General features: G+C 43.3%; 1 protein-coding gene across 2 annotated transcripts in view; it reads left to right on the top strand.

Annotated features, from left to right (window-relative positions):
- GALNT18 (polypeptide N-acetylgalactosaminyltransferase 18) overlaps positions 1-24,226 on the top strand; it is a 425,513-nt gene that overhangs the window by 383,208 nt on the left and 18,079 nt on the right. For both annotated transcript variants that reach the window (XM_077321810.1, XM_077321812.1), the window contains one exon: positions 19,491-19,655. In XM_077321810.1, coding sequence (XP_077177925.1) covers positions 19,491-19,655 — 165 coding nt within the window. The remainder of the gene's footprint in view (positions 1-19,490; positions 19,656-24,226) is intronic.

Here is a 24,226-nt window from a genome sequence, read left to right as displayed (position 1 = left end):
CTTTTTGTTGCTCCATATGGACCAAAATTTTAATCAAGAACTCCCCAGTCAATGGTGTCCCAATTTACCAATGTTAAAATCTGGTCACCTTAATCTAATAATTAAATAATAAATTCTGGCTAAAAACCAAGTTGTTCTCAAGCCACCTCCTTCCAGTAAGAGCAGAAATGTAAACATGAGGTAATGATGTAATGTTTTGAGCAGGGAGGCCAGAATTTTGTTATTATTTTTGGCCTCAACCCTAGGCCTGTCTGAACAACTCTATTTGGAGACCCTGTGGAACTTTTGTAGGTCCCACAAGGCCCTGATCTCTCCAGGGAGAGCAGTCCACTAGCCTTGTTGAAGCTAATTTAACATCTTTGGAGTCTGGGAGTAGCATGAATTAGTAATTAGACTGGATCCAGTAGTCATATTGTTTTGGAGTTGATTCGCACAATATATGTTTCAGGATTACGTTTAAGTTGTTTTAACAGAATTCCCCCATCCAAAATTGTGCAAGTGTAGTCAGCATGCATTTTTAAAACTCATGCACCACATTCTGAGTCTTTCACATGCCAGCTTAGATCTTTTAACTGAAGGAAGTAGGGAACTTGGCCTGGACCATAGCCATCCATTGAAAAGTAGCCATAGAGAAGAAGTAGTCAAAATATTATATTAGTGAATTTTGTGGGGAACCTGAATGGGTTTGAGTATGAATGCTAGTAAATTGTCTCAGAATTCTTTCCCAGTATCTACATGTGACATTTCCCCAAAGCTGGCATACTTCCAAAGATTCACAGTGGTAACTGATTTGCTTCTTTACTTAGAAGCCTGGCATGACACTTATGCCTGCTGTATCTCTGTAAGAATACACAATTATTTATCAATCAGCACACCATCAGTACAGCATCATGGTGGTGTCATTCCCACAGGCAAAGGTAGACTCTGAAGAAAGAATTAAGAAAATAGCTCTATCTTCTTGGGGAATACTTAAGAGTTTCCTTGTGCTCATCCAAAAGCAGAGTCCCAGTTAAGTAGTACCTCCTCTTTCTAATATAAAATTATTCAAGACATTTGTATCCTACCTTTTGCTACAATAGAACTTCAGGTTATGCAAGCCTTTCTGCTTTACATTTACATGGGTCCAAAATGTCTTCGGTTGGAGTAAGATTTGTTGAGGTTCAAGAGGGATGGTCTATATTTAAAGTAGAGAGGATTGGAGGGAGGCTTCAAGGAGGCCATAGTGGTAAACATGAGTCCTCTCCCCCATTTTATCCCTGCATGTTCTTTGAGTGGCCCATGGTCACCCAGTGCACTTCATGGGAAAAGTGGGGATTTGAACCTAGATGTTCCAGACCACACACCATTATTCTAATTTATGCTGACTTTGGTGCTAGAGCTCCTACTTTTTCACTGTACTGTGCACAGGTATCCCTTGCTGAAAGTGCAAGAATCTAGGTTTTGCATTTGATTATTTGAAATATTCCTGTTACTGTATAGATTGGCAATTTTACAAGCCTATAAAAGGATAGGTTTCAATAAGCTAAATAAGTGTCCTGCTTTTGGACTACGAGATAGATTGCTTACTGAATTACTAAAATACTCCTAGCCACTAAGGTCTGATTAGTTTGCTGAGAAGTAATAATACTCATACAGTTACAGGAAGGCAAGAGAAATATGTACAGGAATGTAAGAGAAAGAGTTTCTCCAACTTCATTATTAGCTGGCTAACCAGCAGGTTCAGTCTAGATACGACCCTGCAAATAGCTCCACATCTAGCACAATATCCATAGCAGCCCAGTCTTCTAGATTCAAAACAAATCTGCCATCCAATATACCAGGTGCATAGCCTCAAATTCTCATCATCACAGTGGTTATAATATAAAGAATAAGTTGCAGCCCCCAGACTACAGTGGAAGCCTCAGTTCTTCACTCCGGCTGTTCTCAACAGAGTCTTATGTAAGCAGCAAGTAAAAATCCTCTCTTGATAGTTTTGTGTATTTTACATTTTGCAGAGCAAAATCAGTCAACCCTGGATTGTGATTGTTATCTCCACAGGATATTCCCAACAGGATACAGGAAATCTATTTATAGTTTTTATGTATTATACATTATGGCATATGTAGTTCCAGAATTTCTCTGATCATTCAGTCTTGAATTTTGTAAATGCCATAACTTTTTCACAAGCGAGGAAACTAATAGTACAATCCTAAGGACATTTCCTGGGAATTCACCCCATTGAATAGACCTGAGTGGGATTCTGAATCTTGGCCACTTTAGGATTGCTCTCTAGAAGTACAATCCTCTGCAGAGTTACTCCCATATATTTTCACTGGTATAAGTCTGCATAGAATTGTATTGTATGGCTGCTATCCTATACAGTTTTAATATGCTTCATGGTTTCCCAGTATTTTTACCATTGAGAAACCAAAGAAGTAGCTCAGTCATACAGAATATGGTTGGGACTGAAGAAAGACCATCGGTCCAATGAAGATTCAAGCCAAGAGAAGAAGAAGAAGAGTTGGTTCTTATATGCCGCTTTTCCCTACCAGAAGGAGGCTCAAAGCGGCTTACAGTCGCCTTCCCATTCCTCTCCCCACAACAGACACCCTATGGGGTAGGTGAGGCTGAGAGAGCCCTGCCTGGTCAGAACAGTTTTATCAGTGCCGTGGCGAGCCCAAGGTCACCCAGCTGGTTGCATGTGGGGGAGTGCCGAATCGAACCCGGCATGCCAGATTAGAAGTCCGCACTCCTAACCATTACACCAAACTCCTAACAATTACACCATCAATGGCTGTACAATAAAGCAGTTTATTTCCAAATGTGTTTTCAAATCAAAATGTATTGAGCTGGTGCACAAAACCCACTCAACAATAGTAGGGGCACCAAAATTTCATACCATATTTTCAGAGGAACTCCCTCAATGGTTATGCCATGTGTTATAATGATAAACATATCATAAAATTGTCCATGAAAATATTAAACAACAAAAATTAAATGGAAACAATCTACAACAAAAATACTATCCTACCTTCTGATATTCCTGACCAAAATTTAAAACTTACAGGTGGGGTGAAATACAAACTTTTCCCTATAATCAAAATAACAAGCATCATTTAAAAATATATACCACTCTGAATTTTACATCACAAAATATAGCATTACCTAGACAACATGCTCACAAAATAAATATCTCAAATTACCATATAGCCTACCTTATAATACCACATGTAAAACACGCTCACAAAGTAATGGAGAGTCCTGCATCCTCCTCTGAATCGAGCTCTCAAAGAATGTTCCAAAGAACACTGGCTCCAGGAAGCCAAAGCAGATGCCTCCCAGGTGAAACTTATTAACCTAAATTGATCAGATCAAGTTACAAGAAATGAGACAAATCCCATGAAGTGTTTAAACCCCCTGGGCTGATAGTATTTAATGAATATATTTTAAAAAACATTCCCATTGTAGAATTCATTTCTGTAGATTCATTCCTTGAAATTGATGCCGTTTAATCAGTTCCAGCCCCCAAAAGACCAATTCCTTCAGTGTGTGTCCATGTTCAGTCCAAGGGGTCATCAATGGGGCTTCTTTTATGCCATTACATATCCAGGATTGGTTTTCCATGACACATGACACATGTCTTCAGTGGTCTTGTACAGAAGATTACAGTGGCCTCGTACAGAAGATTACATGGGCATTTAATAGCATACAGTAAATTTTTGGATGTGCAGTTAATGAAATCTCCAATCTTAACAACAAAATTATTGGTATGCTTATATTCAGTGGTCTCCAGCATAAATATGGCTGGGGAAACACAGCTGTGTATACATCCATCCATGGCCCCTCCCCTTCCCACCCCCTCATTTACCATTTTAGAAGGGGGGGGTCAACATGACCAGATATGATCATATCAACAGATAAATGTTTAACGTGTTTAAAATATTAACAATTTAAAATTAATTAACTCCCAACCATTTGGGAAACCCTACGAGGACTGTCAAGAAACCCCAGGCTTTCACATAGGTTGAGAAAGCCTTTACTAGACCCAGTGAATTCAGTGGGAATTACTTCTAAATGAGCATATATTGGGCATGATCCATCCAAAGTAAATCACTGTTCCATTGTTGTCCAGTGGTAAGAATGTGAGTATATGAGATCATCTCAATGTTGTGAGCACTTTTTCCACTTCTCACTATGGCAATGGAAAAGTTCCTGCGACTTGATATCTTTGATCAACTTTCCCCCTTCTAATTTCTTTCACATGTAAGGGAAAAAAGAATTGTCAGTATTTGTTCTATGGGGAAATTTCAATGCACTTCCAAACCATTTATGCACTGGGAACTTCACTGCCCTAGCTTCCATGCAGAAGCACAAATTGGAGTCAGATGAGGTGCACCAAGCCAAATGCATCCCCATGTGAGTACAGGAAAAGGTGAGGCACCTGCCATGACTAAAACTCCAACCTGCAGTCCAGCATGAAACCTCCAGTGCATAAACGGTCCCACGGAATATATTGCCACCTCAAGTCAACATAGAAAGTGAGCAGCCTATATCTAACCCAAGACAGCATACTGATTTGCATCCAGTTCTATTATTTTTGACTCATACATAATGCAACTCCAAATTACTTGGTTTTATTTTATCTTAATTTTCGTATTGTGCCAGTCCACACAAGCCACTGACCCTCATACAATTGACTTGGGAGTGGCATTGATGCTGAAACACAATTTGTGTTTCTATCTGTTTCTATAGCTGCCATGATTTGTCATGATCCTGCCTCCACTTTTCTGAGCTTCTGCATTTGATCAGATCTCAGAACCATATAGATAGTCCCCACATAACAGTTCACCAGACTGCAGCTCTTCATGACCATTGCCTTGTATCCTCCCAGAAGTGTGCATTTGGGGGCTCCAACACCTGTGAATCAGCCTACTGACATCCAAGTTGCACTTGACTTACTTTTAGGTTTTGTCAAGTACAAGTGGCACAATTTTTAATTCCGTGGGTTTTCAAAAATCTTAACAAGAGCAAGACACTAAACCGTGCGAGACATTCAGTCTCTCACATGGAGCTCCTCCTGGGACCCTGCTGGTGATAAATACAAAGCTCTCTTTCAAAAGTCAAGCAAAGAATTCAGTATTTTATTTCCAGACTGGAAAGAAGACACAGTTTGTTTTTGTTTTGGGGATTCAAAGTGAATAAACATCTCTATGAAAGACTGGCAACATTTTAATCCACTTTGCTCCTGGCTGTGAGTTATTACAGTTTAGTAGAATTAATACAGTATGAAAGTTGTTTGGTTCTGCAAATATTCCTTTGTTGGCGAAGTATTCCTTTATCTTTTTATTATGTTTAATTTATTGTGTTTATGTCCATGAATGCATACAGCACTAATGCTTCACAAAATGCAAAGCTACTTGTGCTAGAAATAACTTGTGCTTACATAGGGTTCACCATTAATAGTGATTCGCCTTAGGATAAACTCTTCAGCCTGTAAGAAGGACTCAGTCATAATTACCCCATTATGATGTTGTTTCCAGGAAAAAGCATACCTGAGAAACGTCTCACAGGGACTCTGAAGTTGTGTAAGTGTGCATGTGCACTTGTAGAGTTATATTGGTCCAGTGAAAAGTGTGTCCAAATGGACCAATCCTTTGGGCAATTAACATTGTTTAAAAATTCTCCACATCTGAATTTGAATGTTCTTAATTATCTGTTCATAAGTACAGGTACACATCAGTAAATCATAGCACAAATGTGGTCACCACTCTCTGAGATCATAGATTGTATCCGCACAGCGATACCAGGCTAGAAGAGGTTTGGAGAGCAGCCGGAAGCAGCCAGCACTGGTGGCTGCCCCATCAAACTGCTGGGACTTTGTTCCTAATTGGCTTGTGGCCAGAGGGCAGGAAGAGAGGCTGGGCCATGCACCCCTTTAAATAGGGCTGAGCGGCAGCTCTCACTCTCTTTCTCCTCCAGCGGCCTCTCAGCATCCCACCCATCCCACCCTTATTGAAGATTTGGTGCATATATGCCTGCCAATGTTCTTTGCCTGTTTGTAGTCAATATAATTGTACATGTTCATTTGTCATAGCGAGTGATTGTTGGGCATTAGGTGGATCCATATTGGAGGGAGGCTGAGCTTGCACACTGGACACATTTCTGGGGAGGCCTCCATAAGAGGCTGTGTGGATGTTGAGCTACAGCACTATCCCTGGAGGAAGATGGGGGGGGGGCTTGGGGAGACCTAGTAGAGGCTGACACCCACACAATATCCTACTCACCTGCCACCTCTCATGTGCCCACTGAACATTAGGCCCAGGGGATCATTCATGCATGTTTCGTTGCACATGGGATTTCTTATAACATCTTGCACATGGGATTTTTCATAACATTTCACAAAACATAGGTATAGTTTGTAACCACTACCCATAGATACCTCTTATTAGAAATTCCATGTTTAAGGTTGTGACACTTTACAAAAGCCTTTTTGTTGCTACCTTATGTCTATTTTTCTAAGCAAAATGGGAAGTGATAGGAATGCAGAATGCTTAGAATGTGAGCAGTGGTTGTGTATCCTTTTTTACTTTGTGGACTTGACAATTTATTCATGGACACAGCCTGTATCAGTGCCACTGCTTACTGCAAAAGGTCTTGATCCTCAAGGCTTTCATTGAAATTCTGGCTGCCACTTCCTTGCTCAGAGTGTCACATGTCCTGTTTTCTCATTAAATGTTTCTGATGCTGCCTTGTTAGGCTCAGTTATTGCTGCAAAATAAACCCTTGCTTCCTTCTTTGGACACCTTTTTCATGTTAGCTCTTAGTCCATTGAAAGTAAAACAGGATAGATGGGTGAAATATGCATCTTAATGACCGTTTATTCACTGGAGGTTTCATGCCAGGCCGCAGGCTGGAGTTTTAGTCATGGCAGGTTGCCCCACCACTTCCTGCATCCACATGGGGGAGCATTTGGCCTGGTGCACCTCATCCGCCCCCAATTTGTGCTCCTGCACAGGAGCTGGGGCAGTGAAGTTCCCAGTGCATAAATGGTCAATACAGAGTTTACCAATCTACATTGGATCACTTCCAGTGGGGATGGGATACCCTCTGGGGTGCATGTTCAAATACACCTTCCTGTCCCCTTGCCTCCTCAGCAACCCAGCATTTCTTTATCTCAATATTCAACTTCTTATGATTTTTTTTTTACCTCTTACAAAGGATTGAGAAAAAAGAAAGTGCAATCTTTGAGAACAAAAACACTTGTGAAAATTGAGCTCAGCATAGGTTTTCTTTTTAAGATAGCAAGACTAACTGGATTTAAGAGCAGCCTTCATGAGCTTTTGGGTTGTTGGTTTGCAGTGTGTCTTGTTGGAGAGAAACTGTTTATTGCTTTGGGCGAGCCCTGGGAAAACATATGGAAAGGCTGATTTACAAACCATCATGCTTTTCCTCCTACATGTCTCACCACCTACTCACTATCTGAAATTTTTCTTTACATGGATTTTGTGTTAGGAGCAGCATTTCATCTCTGGAGAGCTAAATTCAAAAGCACTGAATTTACAGATCACTCAGATCCAAATTTAAGTACACTTGTGTGAGCACAAGTACCACTAAATTCAACAGAACTTGCTTCAAAGTACTTTTGTTTCAGGTTGAATTGTAATTGGAATACATTAATATCACTGAAGACTGACAATATACTGAAAGTGCAAAGTTACTTTCCAGCACAAAGATATTTCCTTAGAAATTGGTTCCCCTGATATCACTAGGATTTACTTTTGAGCAAATATTTTAAGAGTGAAGCAAATAAGATTTTTATTTAGTTTTCACCAAGTTGTTCTCACTCCTTTGAAAAATAATGCTACCTGCCAAGTCCTTTCTGGATCTTCTTGTACAGATGAGGAGAGAGGATGCTTTGCACAGCCAAGTCTTGTCTGGCAGCCTGCTGGATCAAACCCCATGCAGGTTTCAGTCGCTTGCTTGTATTTTAACTTAGTCTGGGCATTCAGCAACAGCATTTTAAATTTAAATGAATAGCAGACTCCAGGATAGTATTGTCCTCCCCCTAGACTAATCTTAATTCTAGCCTAACATAAATATTCTAGGAATAAACAAAGCTTGCATCAACACATTCCATAGGATAGTTTAAAAAAAGATCCTCTCCTAAGGCTATTTTTACAAGAAAACATGTTAAGAATTGGTAGACAAAATGACTACAAACTAAAGCAGTGGTTCCCAGCCTGGGAGTCAAACGACCCTTTCACAGGGGTCACGGCAGCGCAAGCAGCTTGGTCGGGGGAAGCACCATCCTCACAACAGCCTTTTCGGGTAGATCGAGATACAGTGTTTGTCTGTCTGGAGCAACAGAAAAGAGCAAGATCAGCATGGTGGGACAAGAGGCAGAGCTGAATTGAGAAACCCCAGGGGAAAAAAACAATTTATATACAGTCATGAACAATGGATCTTCACGCCATTGGTCAGTTTCAGTTTAATTTCTGTGAAAGAACACTTGCATAATTATATGGTTGGGGGGTCACCACAACAGGAGGAACTGTTGCGGCATTAGGAAGGTTGAGAACCACTGAGCTAAAGGAATTTTTCAGCTCACAAAAATGAAATGCTATGACTAAAATCATTTCAGTTGTGAAGAGCCTGTATATGTCCATATTAACTTTGCTTACTAAAAGTGGGTTTACACATCATGGTCATTGCCTTGAAATCCACTGAAACATCTCTTGCATGCTGTCTTGCTGCTATTATATTATGTAACTTTGGTTACCATCAAAGGTCTTGACATTACGTGGATGCTCTGGCAAGGATGTTTTTGCTTAAAGTGTTTCCTGACAAACTGAAATTTAGATGGCAATGTCATGTGTTTGCATTTCTGCATGTGCTAAGATATAAAATATACACACAATACCTTTATTGGCATAAAGCAGATTAGCAAAATGAACAGAGAGAGCCATATTCTGGTTTCTCTTCAGATTGCATGTGCTAAGAAAGGAAGACCTGGGTACATGGTTGCTGTTTTCTGCAGCGACCCTGTAACCAGCATACATCTCGTTGCATCCTGTGGTCAAGCCTTTAGGTCTTTTTCATATATGGTTTTAAATCTGAAGAAAATGTCTGCTTAGCTGCTAACAAGTTGGAATGACAACTTTGTTGACCACCTACTAATCCTGCTATAATGCACATTATTTTACTTGTTTTGTTTTGTTTTATTTTTGCTTTTAGAAATGTGGCATTGCCAGGGATTTCTTGCAAACTTTATAACTGGGTTCATGAAAATAGGATGGAAGAGAATCATGAGTTAATAGCTGCAGGGGTGATATATTTCAAATAACAAATGCAAAGGGATTGGAGAGTGGACGAACAGGCAGGACAGTTTATATATTAGTACCCCCCCCAGTGAAATCATGTGCAAATTCTGCTCCCCCCAAAAAAAATTACCATTATAAACTTATTGTTATGACATGCTGAAAGTCATAGGATTTTGTGCTAGACTGTACCATGACAGTAATGATGAGGTGGGATTCTAAATTGGAAGATTCTGCACATGACATTCCTAGTGTCATCATACTTCATCTCAGTACAACTAGAATTATCTTCAAGGCCATCCTGAGTCTGATCCCAATCTTAATTGGATAGATTGTAGCCCGTTACACCATAGCAGCTGATGGGAACTTTCGGGACCACCTAAATTTGTGGAGAGATCTTGGCGTAATCTCCCAGGGGTGCCTTCTAAATTTACAGCCAATTATTCAGCTTGTGAGTACTTAAGAGTAGTGATTCTGTCAGTCTAGCAAACAGGACAATTTAAAATCAAATTCCCCCTGCCCGTAATGCCCATTTCTTTCATGAGACATTGCATAGATGGTCAACAAAAAAATTCAAATTGGTGCAATTGTTGAGTTTACTTTAACAACTTGTGTTAGTTTGTAAGCTCTGGGAAGTTCCTTGTCATAACTCTAAATGTTCTAACTCTATAACTTTATGCCCATTTCCTCAGCTGATCTTCACAGGCTCAAAGGGAGGCAGCAAATCAGAAAGCCAAGGCTTACTTTGTATTTAATTGATAGTCATAAGAGCTTTTTTGTCATTTCATAACTGGTGACCTGGGTTAGAGTACTGTACTAGAATCAATGAGACATGGGTTGAAATTCTCCCTGAGCCATAAAACTCACTGGTCTCCCATTGGGAAAATCACTCACTCTCAGTCTAGAAGTAGCTTTCTGTGTTGTGAGGTTAAAGTGGAGGAGTGGAGAACCATGTGGGTAACTCTGGGCTCTTTGAAAGAAGAGTGGGATAAAAACATGAGAGAAAGATGAGAGACAAACAGTGGGAATAGGAAAAGACCATCCTTCGCAATGTACCCATTTCAACCATCCAGAAATACAAATCCTTTTGACCCAGAGCTCACAAATCCATTACAGAATTGATTTAGGACATTGTGCATAGGCATATCACTTTCTGTGTATTCAGTTTGTCAAACTGAGATAATAGCAAGGGCCATCAATCCGAATAAGATCAGTATGACCGCAGTGGAGACTGACTGATTGCAATCCTGCTTGTAGGCTGCTTCAGTTCCGTTTAAGTGAAAATTAATTCTGTTTTCAGCACTGCAAATGCTGCACTCTAATTTTGCAAGAATGGTGTAGTTGGCCAATAGGTTGATCCATCTGTTTCTACCACAGCAGTTAGCTCAAGAATGTGTGCATCCACTGGCTGGTGTTTAAAAACCAAACTAGGAACCTTAAAGCTTCAGCAATGGAATATACTAAAACCAAAAGCAATACAATAGTGGCCATTAACTGTTGGAATTAGCCAGCATTCCTATCTAACAAATTTGTTTGAAAGCCTTATGCAGGTTCCACCAAACCACTTAGCTATGTGAAGTCAAGCTTTGCCAAAATATGGATCAAGATTAATAACAAACAGGGAGAATGGGGACAGCACAATCATAAAATTCTAAGATTATTTGGATTTTAAACCCCCAAAGTCCAGCTTTCATTGTTCATATGGGATTTCGGTTTGTATTTTAATACTGTACACTGTTTCAAAGCTTCTTAGTCAAGTAGTCACATTTGAAATAGTTGACTTGAAATGTGGAGCCTGAATTCTGGCTGACATGTTAATTAGAGCACCTGCAGGAAAAGATACTCAATGAAGTGAGATTAATTGGTACGTTGATTCAGCTAGAAATGCCAAAGAAACTAATCTCCAGGGACAGAGCAAACCAGTTCCAGATCTTCTCAAATAAGCTTCACACTTCAAGTAACTTTGGACTGCTACTTCATTAACTAGTGTTCTGTTCCGCTGGTAAGCGGAAAAGTAAAACTTAGATCCAGGCTTTTGCTGATATAAGATAAAGAGCTCCAACCCGATATGTAGTAAATTTCATAGCATAAGTTCAAAGATGCCATCTTGGCTGTCTTTGTTCTCTGTGCTACCCGCACACACAGAAATCTTACAAGTAAGGGCATTATCGTGACAATTCTAATAAAATGTCTTTATTTAAATTGCCAGCAAATTGCTGCAATGAGATCACATTTTGCTTGAGTGGTCTACAGAGCCGTCTTACTGTTTGGTAGAATTTCTAAGCAAAAGAAGAGAAGCCAAATGAGGACATGAAAAAATGAAAGACACTGGAAGTTATCAAAGAACTTCATATATTGCAAAAATGAGTTAAATATCACAGCTGTGACTTACCATAGGCCGCCGTTTGCCGCCATGGTGGGCAGGACCAGGAAGAGGCTGCAGGGGTGCAGCCAGAGCACATGGCTGTGCCAGCCGGTGCAAGTGCAGCCTGCCAAAATCACAGCTGGTGGCACGCTGCAGAGGGCATGGCCAAGCTTCTTTATATAAGCCGCCCACTCAACGCCCACTCTCTTTGCCCCACAGGAGACCAGTTGGAACGCTCGCCTGCTAGGCAATATATACTGAATGAGATCCAGTGATGTGTGAACAGAAATCACTGGCAGAAGTGGATTTTTGTCATGTTGATTTCTGTGGAACCATGTAGACTAAGAGCCATGTGGGTCAGGGGGCTACAGGGAAGAATGCAAATTGCCTGTCCTCTTTTTTTCTGTCAGCAAAGTTTAACTCATAGAAGATACAGAAAATGAACAACCTCAGATATGCAGATGATACCACTCTAATGGCAGAAAGTGAAGAGGAACTAAAGAGCCTGTTGATGCGGGTGAAGGAGGAGAGTGCAAAAGTTGGCTTGAAACTCAACATCAAGAAAACAAAGATCATGGCATCCGGCCCTCTCAATTCATGGCAAATAGATGGGGAAGAAATGGAGATAGTGACAGATTTTATTTTCCTGGGCTCCAAGATCACTGCAGATGGGGACTGCAGCAAAGAAATTAAAAGACGCTTCCTCCTGGGGAGGAAAGCTATGGCAAATCTAGACAGCATCCTAAAAAGCAGAGACATCACCCTGCCAACAAAAGTGCGTTTAGTCAAGGCTATGGTATTCCCAGTTGCAATGTATGGCTGCGAAAGTTGGACCATAAGGAAGGCCGAGCGTCAAAGAATTGAGGCTTTTGAACTCTGGTGCTGGAGAAGACTCTTGCGAGTCCCTTGGACTGCAAGGCGAACAAACCGGTCAGTCCTAGAGGAGATCAACCCTGACTGCTCTTTAGAAGGCCAGATCCTGAAGATGAAACTCAAATACTTTGGCCACCTCATGAGAAGGAAGGACTCCCTGGAGAAGAGCCTAATGCTGGGAGCGATCGAGGGCAAAAGAAGAAGGGAACGACAGAGAATGAGGTGGCTGGATGGAGTCACTGAAGCAGTCGGTGCAAACTTAAATGGACTCCGGGGAATGGTAGAGGACAGGAAGGCCTGGAGGATCATTGTCCATGGGGTCGCGATGGGTCGGACACGACTTCGCACATAACAACAACAACAACATGGTCATGTTGACTCCCCCTAAATGGCCAATGAGGGGACGGAAGGGACCCCAGCTATGCTTCCCAACCATATTCTGCATGATTGCCCTACTTCTGGAGTTTCTTGAAGCTTAAAGAATGTTCAGGGGTTTCTCAACAGTAAAAAAGTTGAGAAAGGCTGGATTAGGGCCTCAGACTATGAGGGACCAATACATGCAGTGAAATTACTAAAATTTACTCAATTGATATTGACGCTGTTGTACTGGATTTGGGCCACTGTTGCTTTAAAGTTTCACAGGGGAGCCTGCAATTTATCTTGTAGAGCAGTGGTCCCCAACCCCTGGTCCGAGGACCGGTCCCAGTCCATAGATCAGTCGGTACCAGGCCACGACTCTACCTCATCCTCCTCCCCAGCTGCTGCCTCGGGAGCTGCCCTGCCACTCTGCCAATGGCTCACTTTTGGTGCTCTCCGGTGGAGTTGGTTCTTATATGCCGCTTTTCCCTACCCGAAGGAGGCTCAAAGCGGCTTACAGTCGCCTTCCCTTTCCTCTCCCCACAACAGACACCCTGTGAGGTGGGTGAGGCTGAGAGAGCACTGATATCATTGCTCGGTCAGAACAGTTTTATCGGTGCCGTGGCGAGCCCAAGGTCACCCAGCTGGTTGCATGAGGGGGAGTGCAGAATCGAACCCGGCATGCCAGATTAGAAGTCCATACTCCTAACCACTATGCCAAACTAGCAAAAGGCTACCCCCCCCCCCCGGGCCTCAGTAAAATTGTCAAGTGTTGACCGGTCCCCGATTATAAAAAGGTTGGGGACCACTGTTGTAGAGAATCGTCGTTATTTAAGCTGTACATCTTGCTGTAACTTTTTGCTACATGGTAGACCAGCCCTCAGTTAATCATTTACAGTGAGGGGAGCATTTTTCATCAAGTGACGTCATTATCAATTTTATCAGCGGGTTTCAAAGTTTGTTATTAACGTCATGTCAGCTCTTCATCCTATGATAACTTGGCAAGATTTTGTCACTAATATATTTGTGGATTTTTCTTTTTTTTCTGCGGAGGTTGGTGTTCAATAGGGCAGAAGTTTTGCATCTTGCTTAGGTTGATTAATATTTTAAAAAGTATGGCCATTAATGTGCTTTAGAAGGCGGATGTTGTTGTTTGCATACCAGGCATCTAAACGGCCATTCTCGGGTATGTGTCAAGGCACACTCATGACTGACTTCTGAGACCAACTAGTGTATCACAAAAGATAAAAATTCCCATGACTTGCAATAATTTACAAGCCTAAGAGCAGGGAAATTATCTTGCTTTGTTCTCTGGCCTCTCCAGCCACCTTTTTCTATGCTGTGCTCCCACTGCTCCTCCTCTTCCTCCCATCTTTTTCTTTCTATACCCTACTTCTTCCCCCTTCCCCCTTACTCTGATACCTCTCTCCCATGCCCTCCATAGTCTCCTCAGTCTCTCCTGTCTGCTACCTCCCTACCACACTGACTGATTTCTCACTACTGTGTTGGCCCAGCCAGTCCCCTCCCTGCCACTCTGTCCACCTACCCTTCCCCCCCCTTTGGTTGGTGGGCTGGCTACTCACCAGACAACTCACCTGGTTGAAGCACTGCCAGTAATACCTACAGCTGATTCCCCTCCCCTACCTGCCTCCAGTGGTAGGATGGGGGTGGCAGTAGTTCCTCTCCCGCTCACCCAGCTTATGCTGTGGTAGGTGTGGCAGCAGATTCTCCTCCTTCCCCTTCCTTCTTCTCTTCCATCCATCTTCCCCTAGGAACGCTGCCTGCCTGCCCATTACTGACTCCTCAGTTTGGAAAGGAATCAATGAAATCAGTGCTATTGATTTCCAAGTACTCTTCAAGGAACAATTTCCAGATTTCAGTGCTTTTTGGATCAGATTTGGAATTGGTAAAATTAAGGCTTTAGCTGAGGGGGAATTTTGTGCTGAAGGACAACCTAAGGAAATTATTTAAAACTATGGCTCTAAGAAGGGTCTAAGATGCCTTTTGGTATATTTCCTTGTTCCAGTCCACGTGAATGAGCAAGTTTTCTTATTTACTTTTATACGGGATAGCTCTCAAACAAGGCATTGGACAATTATATGTTTATGCCCACAGTTAGTACATGGAAAGCATTTGGAAAAACGTATGTAAAAAATGTCTAAATGAATAAGTAAACCCATGCATGTGGGCATTAATTTACTTAATAAGGATCAGGGAACCCAGATTGTAATATGTGGTGAATTACTTTCACTGCAATGAAATCTTCAGCTATTAACCATGAGTTCCTAAGCCCCTGTGTCCAAGCAGAATGTTGTGGCATGAAAAGCCCTTGTGCACATTTACACTTACTCAGTTTCATTCAAGCCAATGATTGAATTGCTCTGTTTTGTCTTCTGATATCTGTGTGCCTCTTTAGTAGTCATAACTCAATGTAAAGAAGGATAGAAAGATAACTAATTATAATAAATAAACATGTAATGAAACTGATTTTGAGGCAAGTATAAACCTTCTGATGATACATCTGGCTCAGAAATTACAGCAGTGTGATAGAATTCAGATTTGTTCAAAGGCAACACCAATTCTTCTAATCTATATTCAGTTCAGGTTTTAAGAAGAGCCCTGCTGGATCAGACTAATAGTCCATCATTTTGTCTAACACAGTAGTCAACCAATTCCTCTGGATGGCCAACAGCAGCGCGTTGAGGCTCTCCTGTGATGTTGCTTTCTGGCTCTGGGATTCTGGGTTCTGTGTGGAGGTTCCCCTCAGTCACCATAGCCAGTAGCCACTGATAGACCTATCCTCCATGAAGCTATCTAATCCCCTTTTAAAGCTTTTTATTCCTGTGATCATCATTACATCCTCGGGAAGTGAATTCCACATTTTAAACACTCTCTGTGTAAAGTAATATTCCTCTTTGTCCATCTAAACGTACTGCCCATTAGATGCCCTTTAGTTGTTGTATTTTAGGAGATGGAGAAAAATTTGTCAGTCGCTGATTCCACAGGGGCAGTAAAGGCCAGGGAGGTGTCTATATGGACCCAAGGCTAATCCCCATGTTCATATGACAATGACACCCGGCCTTGTGTGGATCAAGCCCCAGAAGCCCAATGCTAAGGGAACACAGATTGTTTCACATTCCCTTTCAGCTCTGCAGGAGCCAATGGGGCCTGTCCCATGGCAGGCTCATCAGGACTGGAAGAGCTGGGTCTTCCAGGTCTGGCTCCTCCCCATCCTACAGGGGCCTGCAGGGCCTTGGACAGTTTTGCGGTGCTTTATGGTGCTTCTGGGCAGACCAGGGCATTGTTCATGCAGTTTGCAGGACAGTGGGATTGTGTTCCATGCAATCCCATCAGCCAGCAAACTTCAATTCCCCCCACTGCCCCCTCCATGTGACAGAACCTACCTGCTGCCACTGCCTTTCCCAGGGGGACTCCTTTCAGTGGGACACCGGGTGTCCCACTGAAATGTGTTCCCTGTGGAGACATAGTACACTGTGGAGCATGCAGCTCTGCAACAATGCACTAGCGGCAGCCCAGAGTAGCACCGCTGATGTGGAATCGTGCTTTGTCAAATCTTTCCACCCCATGCATAATTTTATAAACCCTGTCATGGCCTCTAAACTGAAAAGTCCCAGACTCCTGAGCCTTTCTTAATAAGGAAGGTGTTGCAACCCCCAAATCATCTTGGTAATCCTCCTCTGCATATTTTCTGACTCTGCAGTGTTCTGCTTCAATCTGCTGCAGTATCCTATTGCCATTTTATGTGCTGGCAATGATCTAGTCAAAGAATTTTCTGCAATAAACCCAAACTTTCAGCCCCTGTCCACTCTATTAATGTCTGCTTGCTCTTTCTCTATAATTAATATTTTATCAGACTTTAACAAGAAAGTACTCACTACTTGTACAAAATAAGCTATCAATTATATGCAGCATCAATAATAAATCCAAAGATGTTTTCAGAAGGCCCATGAGAAGCCATCTTTCCCAAGCTTCCATCAAAACACAATCCATGTAAGGAGTAAAGAAACTCACATACTGTTTCTATGATTAAGATTTAATGCTGAGCAACAAGACTGTGTAATCAATGCTTGGATACTTCTTGATACCTAATCCTGTTGTAAGTAAACTTGTTATTGCTATAGCAGGATTTTGCATAGCTGTATAAGAAGTTCTGTTTACTGGGATATAAAGTGGGATAGAAGAATGTCAAAGCAGAACCACCTCATTTATTCCACTTAATATTTCTGGTAAGGGCTTGGAGCAGGAGCGTGTCTCATGGCTTAAGTGTCACTCGGCGCTTAACACCCACTCAGAGCGGTTGTCCCGCCACTGAGTGCCTCCTCCAACCAGCTTGCCTGTCTGTCCACTGGCCAGCCAATTACCTTCCATCCTCAGTCCCTGACCACCCTCTCCACCTTCCACTTCCTTCTGAGGCTTGGAGGCTACAGATCCCTGCCGCGTGACAGCTGCCCCTGCCAGTGAGTTCCCTAACAACTGCCTGCAGCCTTTCCAGGTCAAAACTCAACTAAAACTAAACTGAATTAAAATGAATTGAGGTGAATATACTTTCCAGTTGGAAATTCCCTAATTTAGACTTGATCCACACAATAATTCATAAATATATTAAAAACATAATTCCTAAAGTTCTGGAACATTTGGAAGCCTTCTGATTTTATTTATTCTGGGGCTTCACAGACTAGTCTCATTATATAGCAGGAGGCACAACAATGGAAAAGAGTAAACAGAACAACCAGAATAATTTTTCCATCTTTTTGCTGCTCAGTATTTCCATAAACAATACCAAAACTCAGCTAGGCATTGGAATAATTATTATATATTATTGCAATGTCCTTGTTTTTCTTATTTGTTTTTGTTATAAAATTAGTGAGTGATATTTCTGTTCCTGTAGTCTTTTGGAATTAAAAACTGTACATCTTTTCTTCATTGTGAGAATAACTTTTCTTTAGGAGGTTGTAGACCATTAAGAGGCCAGTCTTCAGGAGATCTACTGTACTTAGAATCATACTTAGTCTGGTCATTTGGGCTTACTCCCAGAAAATCATTCTTAAGATTACACTGTAAATGGTGGAGACATAGTTGGTGGCCTTGTTGGATGATATCTGTCACCAGCTGGATAGAGGCAGGTCAGCCATGCTAGTTCTGTTAGATCTGTCAGCCACTTCTGACGTGGTTGACCATGAACTGCTAGTGCACCACCTCGCTGGGACAGGGATATGGGGCACAGCTTTGAGCTGGATACTCTCCTTCCTCCATAATCAGACCCAGAGGGTAGTGGTGGGGGATGAGTTCTCATGCTCCTATAGACTCACTTCTGGGGTCTCCCAGGGCGCAGTCCTCTTCACCATATTATTTAATATTTTATGTGCTCTCTGGCCCAGCTGGTACGTAGATTTGGGCTGGGTTGTCATCAAGATGCAGCTGACACCCAGCTTTATCTCCTTGTGGATAGCCACCTGGACTCCCCCCCCCCCCAGAACCATTTGCCAGATGTTTGGAAGTGGTGAATGAATGGCTCGAGCAGAGTCGTTTGAAACTCAACCCCTCCAAGATGGAGGTCCTATGGCTGGGAGGTAGGGACGGGCCAGGAAGCGTGACTACCAACCCTGGCAGGAACGCAACTTACGACCATGTCCCAGGCCAGGAATTTGGGTGTTACCATTGACACCTCCCTAACTATAGAGGCTCAGGTCAAGACGGTAGCTGGCCAGGCATTTTACCATCTTCACCAAGCTTGGCTACTAGTGCCTTACCTGTCCCCTGAGCACCTGGCCACGGTGATCCATCGACGGTCACCTCCAGAATAGATTTCTATAACTTGCTCTACACAGGCCTGCCCTTGTCCTTGATCCAGAGACTCCAGCTGGTACAAAATGCAGATGCTAGGGTCCTCACAGGAACACCATGGAGGGCCCACATCCAGCCTGTGTTGAGTCAGCTGCATTGGTTGCCAGTTGCTGTCTGGATCCGGTTCAAGGTTTTGGTATTAACCTTCAAGGTTATGTGGATTGGGACCCACATACCTGATGGACCACCTGTCACCCTATGCCTCCTGTAGGGCCTTACGCTCTGTGGGTGATAACTTACTGGTCGTTCCCGGCCTCAGAGAAGGAGGCCTGGCCTCAACCAGGCCAGGGCCTTTTTGGTCCTTGCCACGACCTGGTGGAATGAGCTCCTGGGTGAGCTGCAGGCCCTACAGGACCTTCCAGCAGTCCGCAGGGCCTGCAAAACAGCAGGGCCTGGGTTCTTCAGACCAACACAGCTACATGCCTGAATCTTATTCAGATTAAGTTATTTCAAACAAAATATGTGGCAGTTGTTTATTTCACCAAATTCTGTTTGGTTCATTACCATGCAAATGAAGTTCCCCCTCTTGGTGTAATAGATGATCAATCAAGAAGTTGTTCCAAAGCAGTGTTTTAAAATACACTATGGCTTTGTATTAGAACCAAGAGTCTTGGAGACTGTGGTAGAGACAAAATTCAGTTCTGGTCCAGGCATTAGCTCACTGAGTTATCTGCTGAAAGAAATGCTGCTGTGGCCTTCATCACCCTGAGGCTGTCCTCTGCTTCTTGTTCCAGAATGTCTATTACACAGGCAACCAGCAAATCCACGTGGGCGTTCTAAGCCCCACCATTGATGATGATGACAACCGATGTCTGGTGGACGTGAACAGCAGACCCCGACTAATCGAATGCAGCTATGCCAAAGCCAAACGAATGAAGCTTTACTGGCAATTTACTCAGGTAATTCTTTTTAAAAGATAAGGGGTTAGATCCTGTGATCTTCCCAGACTCCCTTCTCTGAAGCTTTTTCCATTTCTATTGTAAAGCCCTTTGTTTCTGTCATAGGGTCCTCACTACTTAAAACAAAGCTGCAGACATATATTTTTCCTTACTATAGTAAGAATTTGATAGAGCCATTACCATGCAAATTGACAGCTTCTTGCATCAGTGGCATATACTTTACATTAAAATGTCGTTAAAATGCCAGGAGGATCAAGAACAGCAGCAGTGAAAACAGGTGACTACAAATGAAATAAAAAAGAAATGAAAAATGGAATATTTGTCTCCAGTAAGCAACTGTCTCATTTCAAACTAAAATTGATGCTGGCATTTTTGAGTAATAATAGTGGGATGATTAAATTCAATAGCATCCCTGTATCATGGCAGTTTTCATGAGGTTGTTTTTTTTTTAATATTTCATTTATATCCTACCTTTCTCCTCAATGAGGATCTAAATCAGCTTGCATGATTCTTCTCTCCTCCACCTTGTGAGATAGGTTAGGCTGAGAGAATGTGACTGGCCGAAAGTCAACCAGAGACCTATCATGGCAGAGTAGGGATTCAAACCTGGATCTCTCAGATTGTAGTCTGATGCAGATTAAAAGAGATCTGTGCAAACTCTCCTAATATCTGCACCCATAACTCTGGCAAGAAAGGATGGAATTTCTCTTTCTTTGCCTCCATATGATAAAGAGGCAAGGAAATAATTAAAGGCATGCTGTTCTGGAAGGATTGTTTTGTTAATACCCAGTGTGATTAAAATGTTGTTGCTTCAGAACACATAATGTGATGCAAAGTAGGTTTTGCATGCTGTAAGCTACAAGAAAACTAATGAGACTAATCAAGGATTGAGAGAGAAATTTGTACTTTGTGTTGTTGTTTACATTTAATCTTGTAAAAGGAATGCATTGCTCTGAGCAAACTGAAAGCTGTTTTTAAAAATCTGAAATGGATCTAAAAGCTCTTTTTACTTTATTTTGCTAATGCTACATTCTTATTCAGTGATTACATATACCAAATGCTCAGGTCCATTGAACACTGACATCTTGACAATGACATCAGTTGAGAGAAATCTCATTGGCATGAGATTATTGAGGGGAATGCAGTTTGAAATCTGCCACCTTTATAGAAAACATTTTACCAGTTGTATTGGTTTTGCATGCAGCTTGGTAGCCCTGACTAGCAGAATCTGGAAGCTAAGCGGGATTGGCAATGCTTAGTATGTGGGCGGGAGGCCACTAAGTAAGACTAGGGTTGCTATATAGAGGAGAACAATGGCAAAGTGCTTCTGCTCATCTGTTGCCTTGAAAACCCCATGGTCCTGGTGTTGGTCTGATGCCTGAAGGGTCACAGTGAATATATGTTAGGTTACAGCAATAATATATTAAACTTACTGGAAATTTGTCAAGGTTGGTTTGTGATTGTAAAGATGACTACAAAAGGGAATCCATGTGTCGTTTGTTTTACTTTAGACTGAGGTCTATGGACTGCCTTCAGCTGCCTCCTAAAGATCAAAAGTGAGGGAGCCAATCCAAGGAGGTTGATCCATAATTGTGGGGCTGCCACTAAAAAGGCCCTTTCTTGATGGGACAGTCAAGTGGCCCTATCTTAATTGCCAGGCAGGCACATATAGGAAAAGATGGTCTTTTGAATACACTGGTCCAAGCCATATTTAGCTTTAAAGGTAAAAACCAAAACCTTGAATTGGGCTTAAAACAAGATCAGTAGCCAGTGTAAATGCTGTAATATTGGGGGTCGCATGCTCCCAACAGATGGGCCTGACCAGCAATCTAGCCATAGTGTTCTTCACTAGCAGCAGCCTCAGAATGATCGTCAAGAATAGCTTCAAGTACAATGGGTTGCAGTGCTCCAGGAATGGGTCACTGTGGCTAGATCTGACTGACCCAGGAGTGGATGCAGCTGACAGAACAGCCGAAGCTGAACAAAAGCACTCCAGACCCCTGAAGCCACCAGGTTTTCTAAGGTGATTGTTGCATCTACCATCACTCCCAAGCTACAGACCTGGGGAATGTAATCCCTTTCAAGACAGGAGAGATCTGAAACCTCTGGTCTGCCTTTCTACATAGACAGAGAGCCTCTGTCTTGGTTTGAACTTAGTCACTCTCATACAACCCATTACTGAACACTAGTGAGCATCCTTGGAACCTCAGCCTTCTCATTATGCAAGTGTTGAGCCTCAGTGATAACTTTTTCATCACTGACCATGCCACATCCAATAACAGGTATGTGTGCCTCTTCAAATCGCTTGGAAATCCTTTGCTGGGCAAGATGCTGCAGGTTGGTTTTCTCCAGTGGTAATGTCCAGAATTTGCTCATCTGAAGATGCCAGAGACTAACTAATGCCACAGACCTAGGGTTGTGTGCTCCTTGAAGCCTTTCAATTTCCTTGGTAGAGAGTTCTGTGGAACTATCAAAGCACTATCTTAACTAATTAGAACAGGCTTCTCAACCAGGGTTTCGTGAAAGCCTGGGGTTTCTTGACAGCCCTGGAAGGGTCTCCCGAATGGGTGAAAGTTAATTAATTGTAATATATTTTTAAACTTTGTTGAACATTTATCAGGTGAACGACTTTGACTGTGAAAATTTTTTCCTGATATCTAGCCTATATCGTTGTGCTTGTAGTTTAAACCCATATGGTCATGTTTAAAAATTTCCAAAGATGGAGGACCCCCCACCTTCCGAGGAATCTTGTTCCATTGTTTCTCAATGGTAAGAAAGTTGAGAAAGGCTGAATTAGAGGTTAAGGAAATCAGCAGTAATACTGAGTAGGCTGATCATTGCATAGCACCCCATGCAAATTGGACAATCAAGCATGTAAACCACTTGGTGATATTATCAAATGATACAGATGTGCCACTGCTGAGATACATGTTTATCTTCCACAGCAAATGTTTTGGGTCAGATTTGGAACTGGAGAAAAACAATTTATTATTCCTTTACCTCATCTTACGTAGCTTGAACAAGAGCTACGCAGCATTATCCTGAACCAGTTCAGTGGATTGGGTGATATATAAACTGAATAAATAAAATACCACATTCAAACGTAAGATTCTTGGGGGGGAAATGGTGAAATTTTTATTTTAGTTTATTTATTAGATTTTTAGCCCCCCACTGTGTAGAGACTTGTGGCAGGTTACAATATAAATCCTCATCTTTAAACCGCCCGTGGCGCCACGGGCGCCACGGACTAAATAATTCGTTAAGCCCCCTTGAGGTGGGCTTTGTCCGTGATGAGGAAGGGTCCGGATTGCACCCTTCCTCACGACAGACAATCGGAGGGACCAATCGGCAGGCGCGAGGCGCCTGCCGATTGGTCCCTCCGATTCCCAGCTCCAGCAACTGCGAGCCGCGCGAAGCGCGGCTCGCAGTTCCCCCCGGCCAGACGCGGCGAGAGGCGCAAAGCGCCTCTCGCCGCGTCAGGCCGCCGACCCAGGGAGCCCCCGGCAGTTGCGCGAAGCGCGGCTGCGGGGGGTTCCCTGCCTGGCGGGCTGACGTGGCGAGAGGCGCGGAGCGCCTCTCGCCGCGTCAGCCCACTGCCCGAGGGAGCCCCCGGCAGTCGCGCGAAGCATGGCTGCCGGGGGTTCCCTGCCTGGCGGGCTGATGCGGCGAGAGGCGCGGAGCTCCTCTCGCCGCGTCAGCCCGCTGCCCGAGGGAGCCCCCGGCAGTCGCACGAAGCGCGGCTGCCGGGGGTTCCCTGCCTGGCGGGCTGACGCCGCGAGAGGCGCAAAGCGCCTCTCGCCGCGTCAGCCCGCCGCCGCCGGAAGGTCGCCTCCGCCGACCAGCACGCCGACGACGACCAGCCTGCCGCTGCCGACCAGCCCGCCGCCGACCAGCCCGCCGCCGCCGACGACGACGACTCAAGTAAGCACCTAGCGCCCGCTGCATTCCCCTGCAGCGGGCTTGCTTACTAGTAAAACATATAATACCACATCTAGTCCCATAATAATGCTGACAGGGATTAAAAGCAACCTGAACCAAGATTGGCAGCGTAACCCCTATGCCCACATTTCCCACAGCCATCCACCCCCAGGCAGGGTAAAGTAGATGCCACCAGATAGCCTGAGGAGGGGCCTCATGGTTTCTAGCCCTGACCTCAGCCAAAGACCTGGTATAAGAGCTCTGTTTACAGGCCCTACAGAATTATTATAGCTCTTTCAGGGCCCTAAGCTCTCCCAGGAGCTCATTCTACCAGGTTGTGGCCCTGAACAAAAAGGCCCTGGCCTCAGTCAAGGCCAGGGGTGCTTCCTTACAGCCAGGGACCTTCATCTGACCATCTGTCACAGGGAGAAACTTTAAGCATGGGAAACTATCTCTTCGAGGAATGGTGCAGAAATGCTGAGGTAGAATGTCTTTGATGAGCTGAGATTTATTTCACACACTAGCTTCAAAGCCCGCTTCTAAGAATGGTCCCCTCCCTTGGCCTCTAGCCAGGCAGCTTAAGGTGGCTTTGGGCTACAGCTCGCAGCCAGATCAAGTGGGGCAGGCGGGGGCTGGCCAGCTCGTTAGGTGGC

This window comes from Paroedura picta, chromosome 2, assembly GCF_049243985.1.
Source record: "Paroedura picta isolate Pp20150507F chromosome 2, Ppicta_v3.0, whole genome shotgun sequence".
NCBI lineage: Eukaryota > Metazoa > Chordata > Lepidosauria > Squamata > Gekkonidae > Paroedura > Paroedura picta.
Note: the sequence above shows the minus strand (reverse complement) of the source record. Positions and strands in the feature narration are given on the sequence as shown.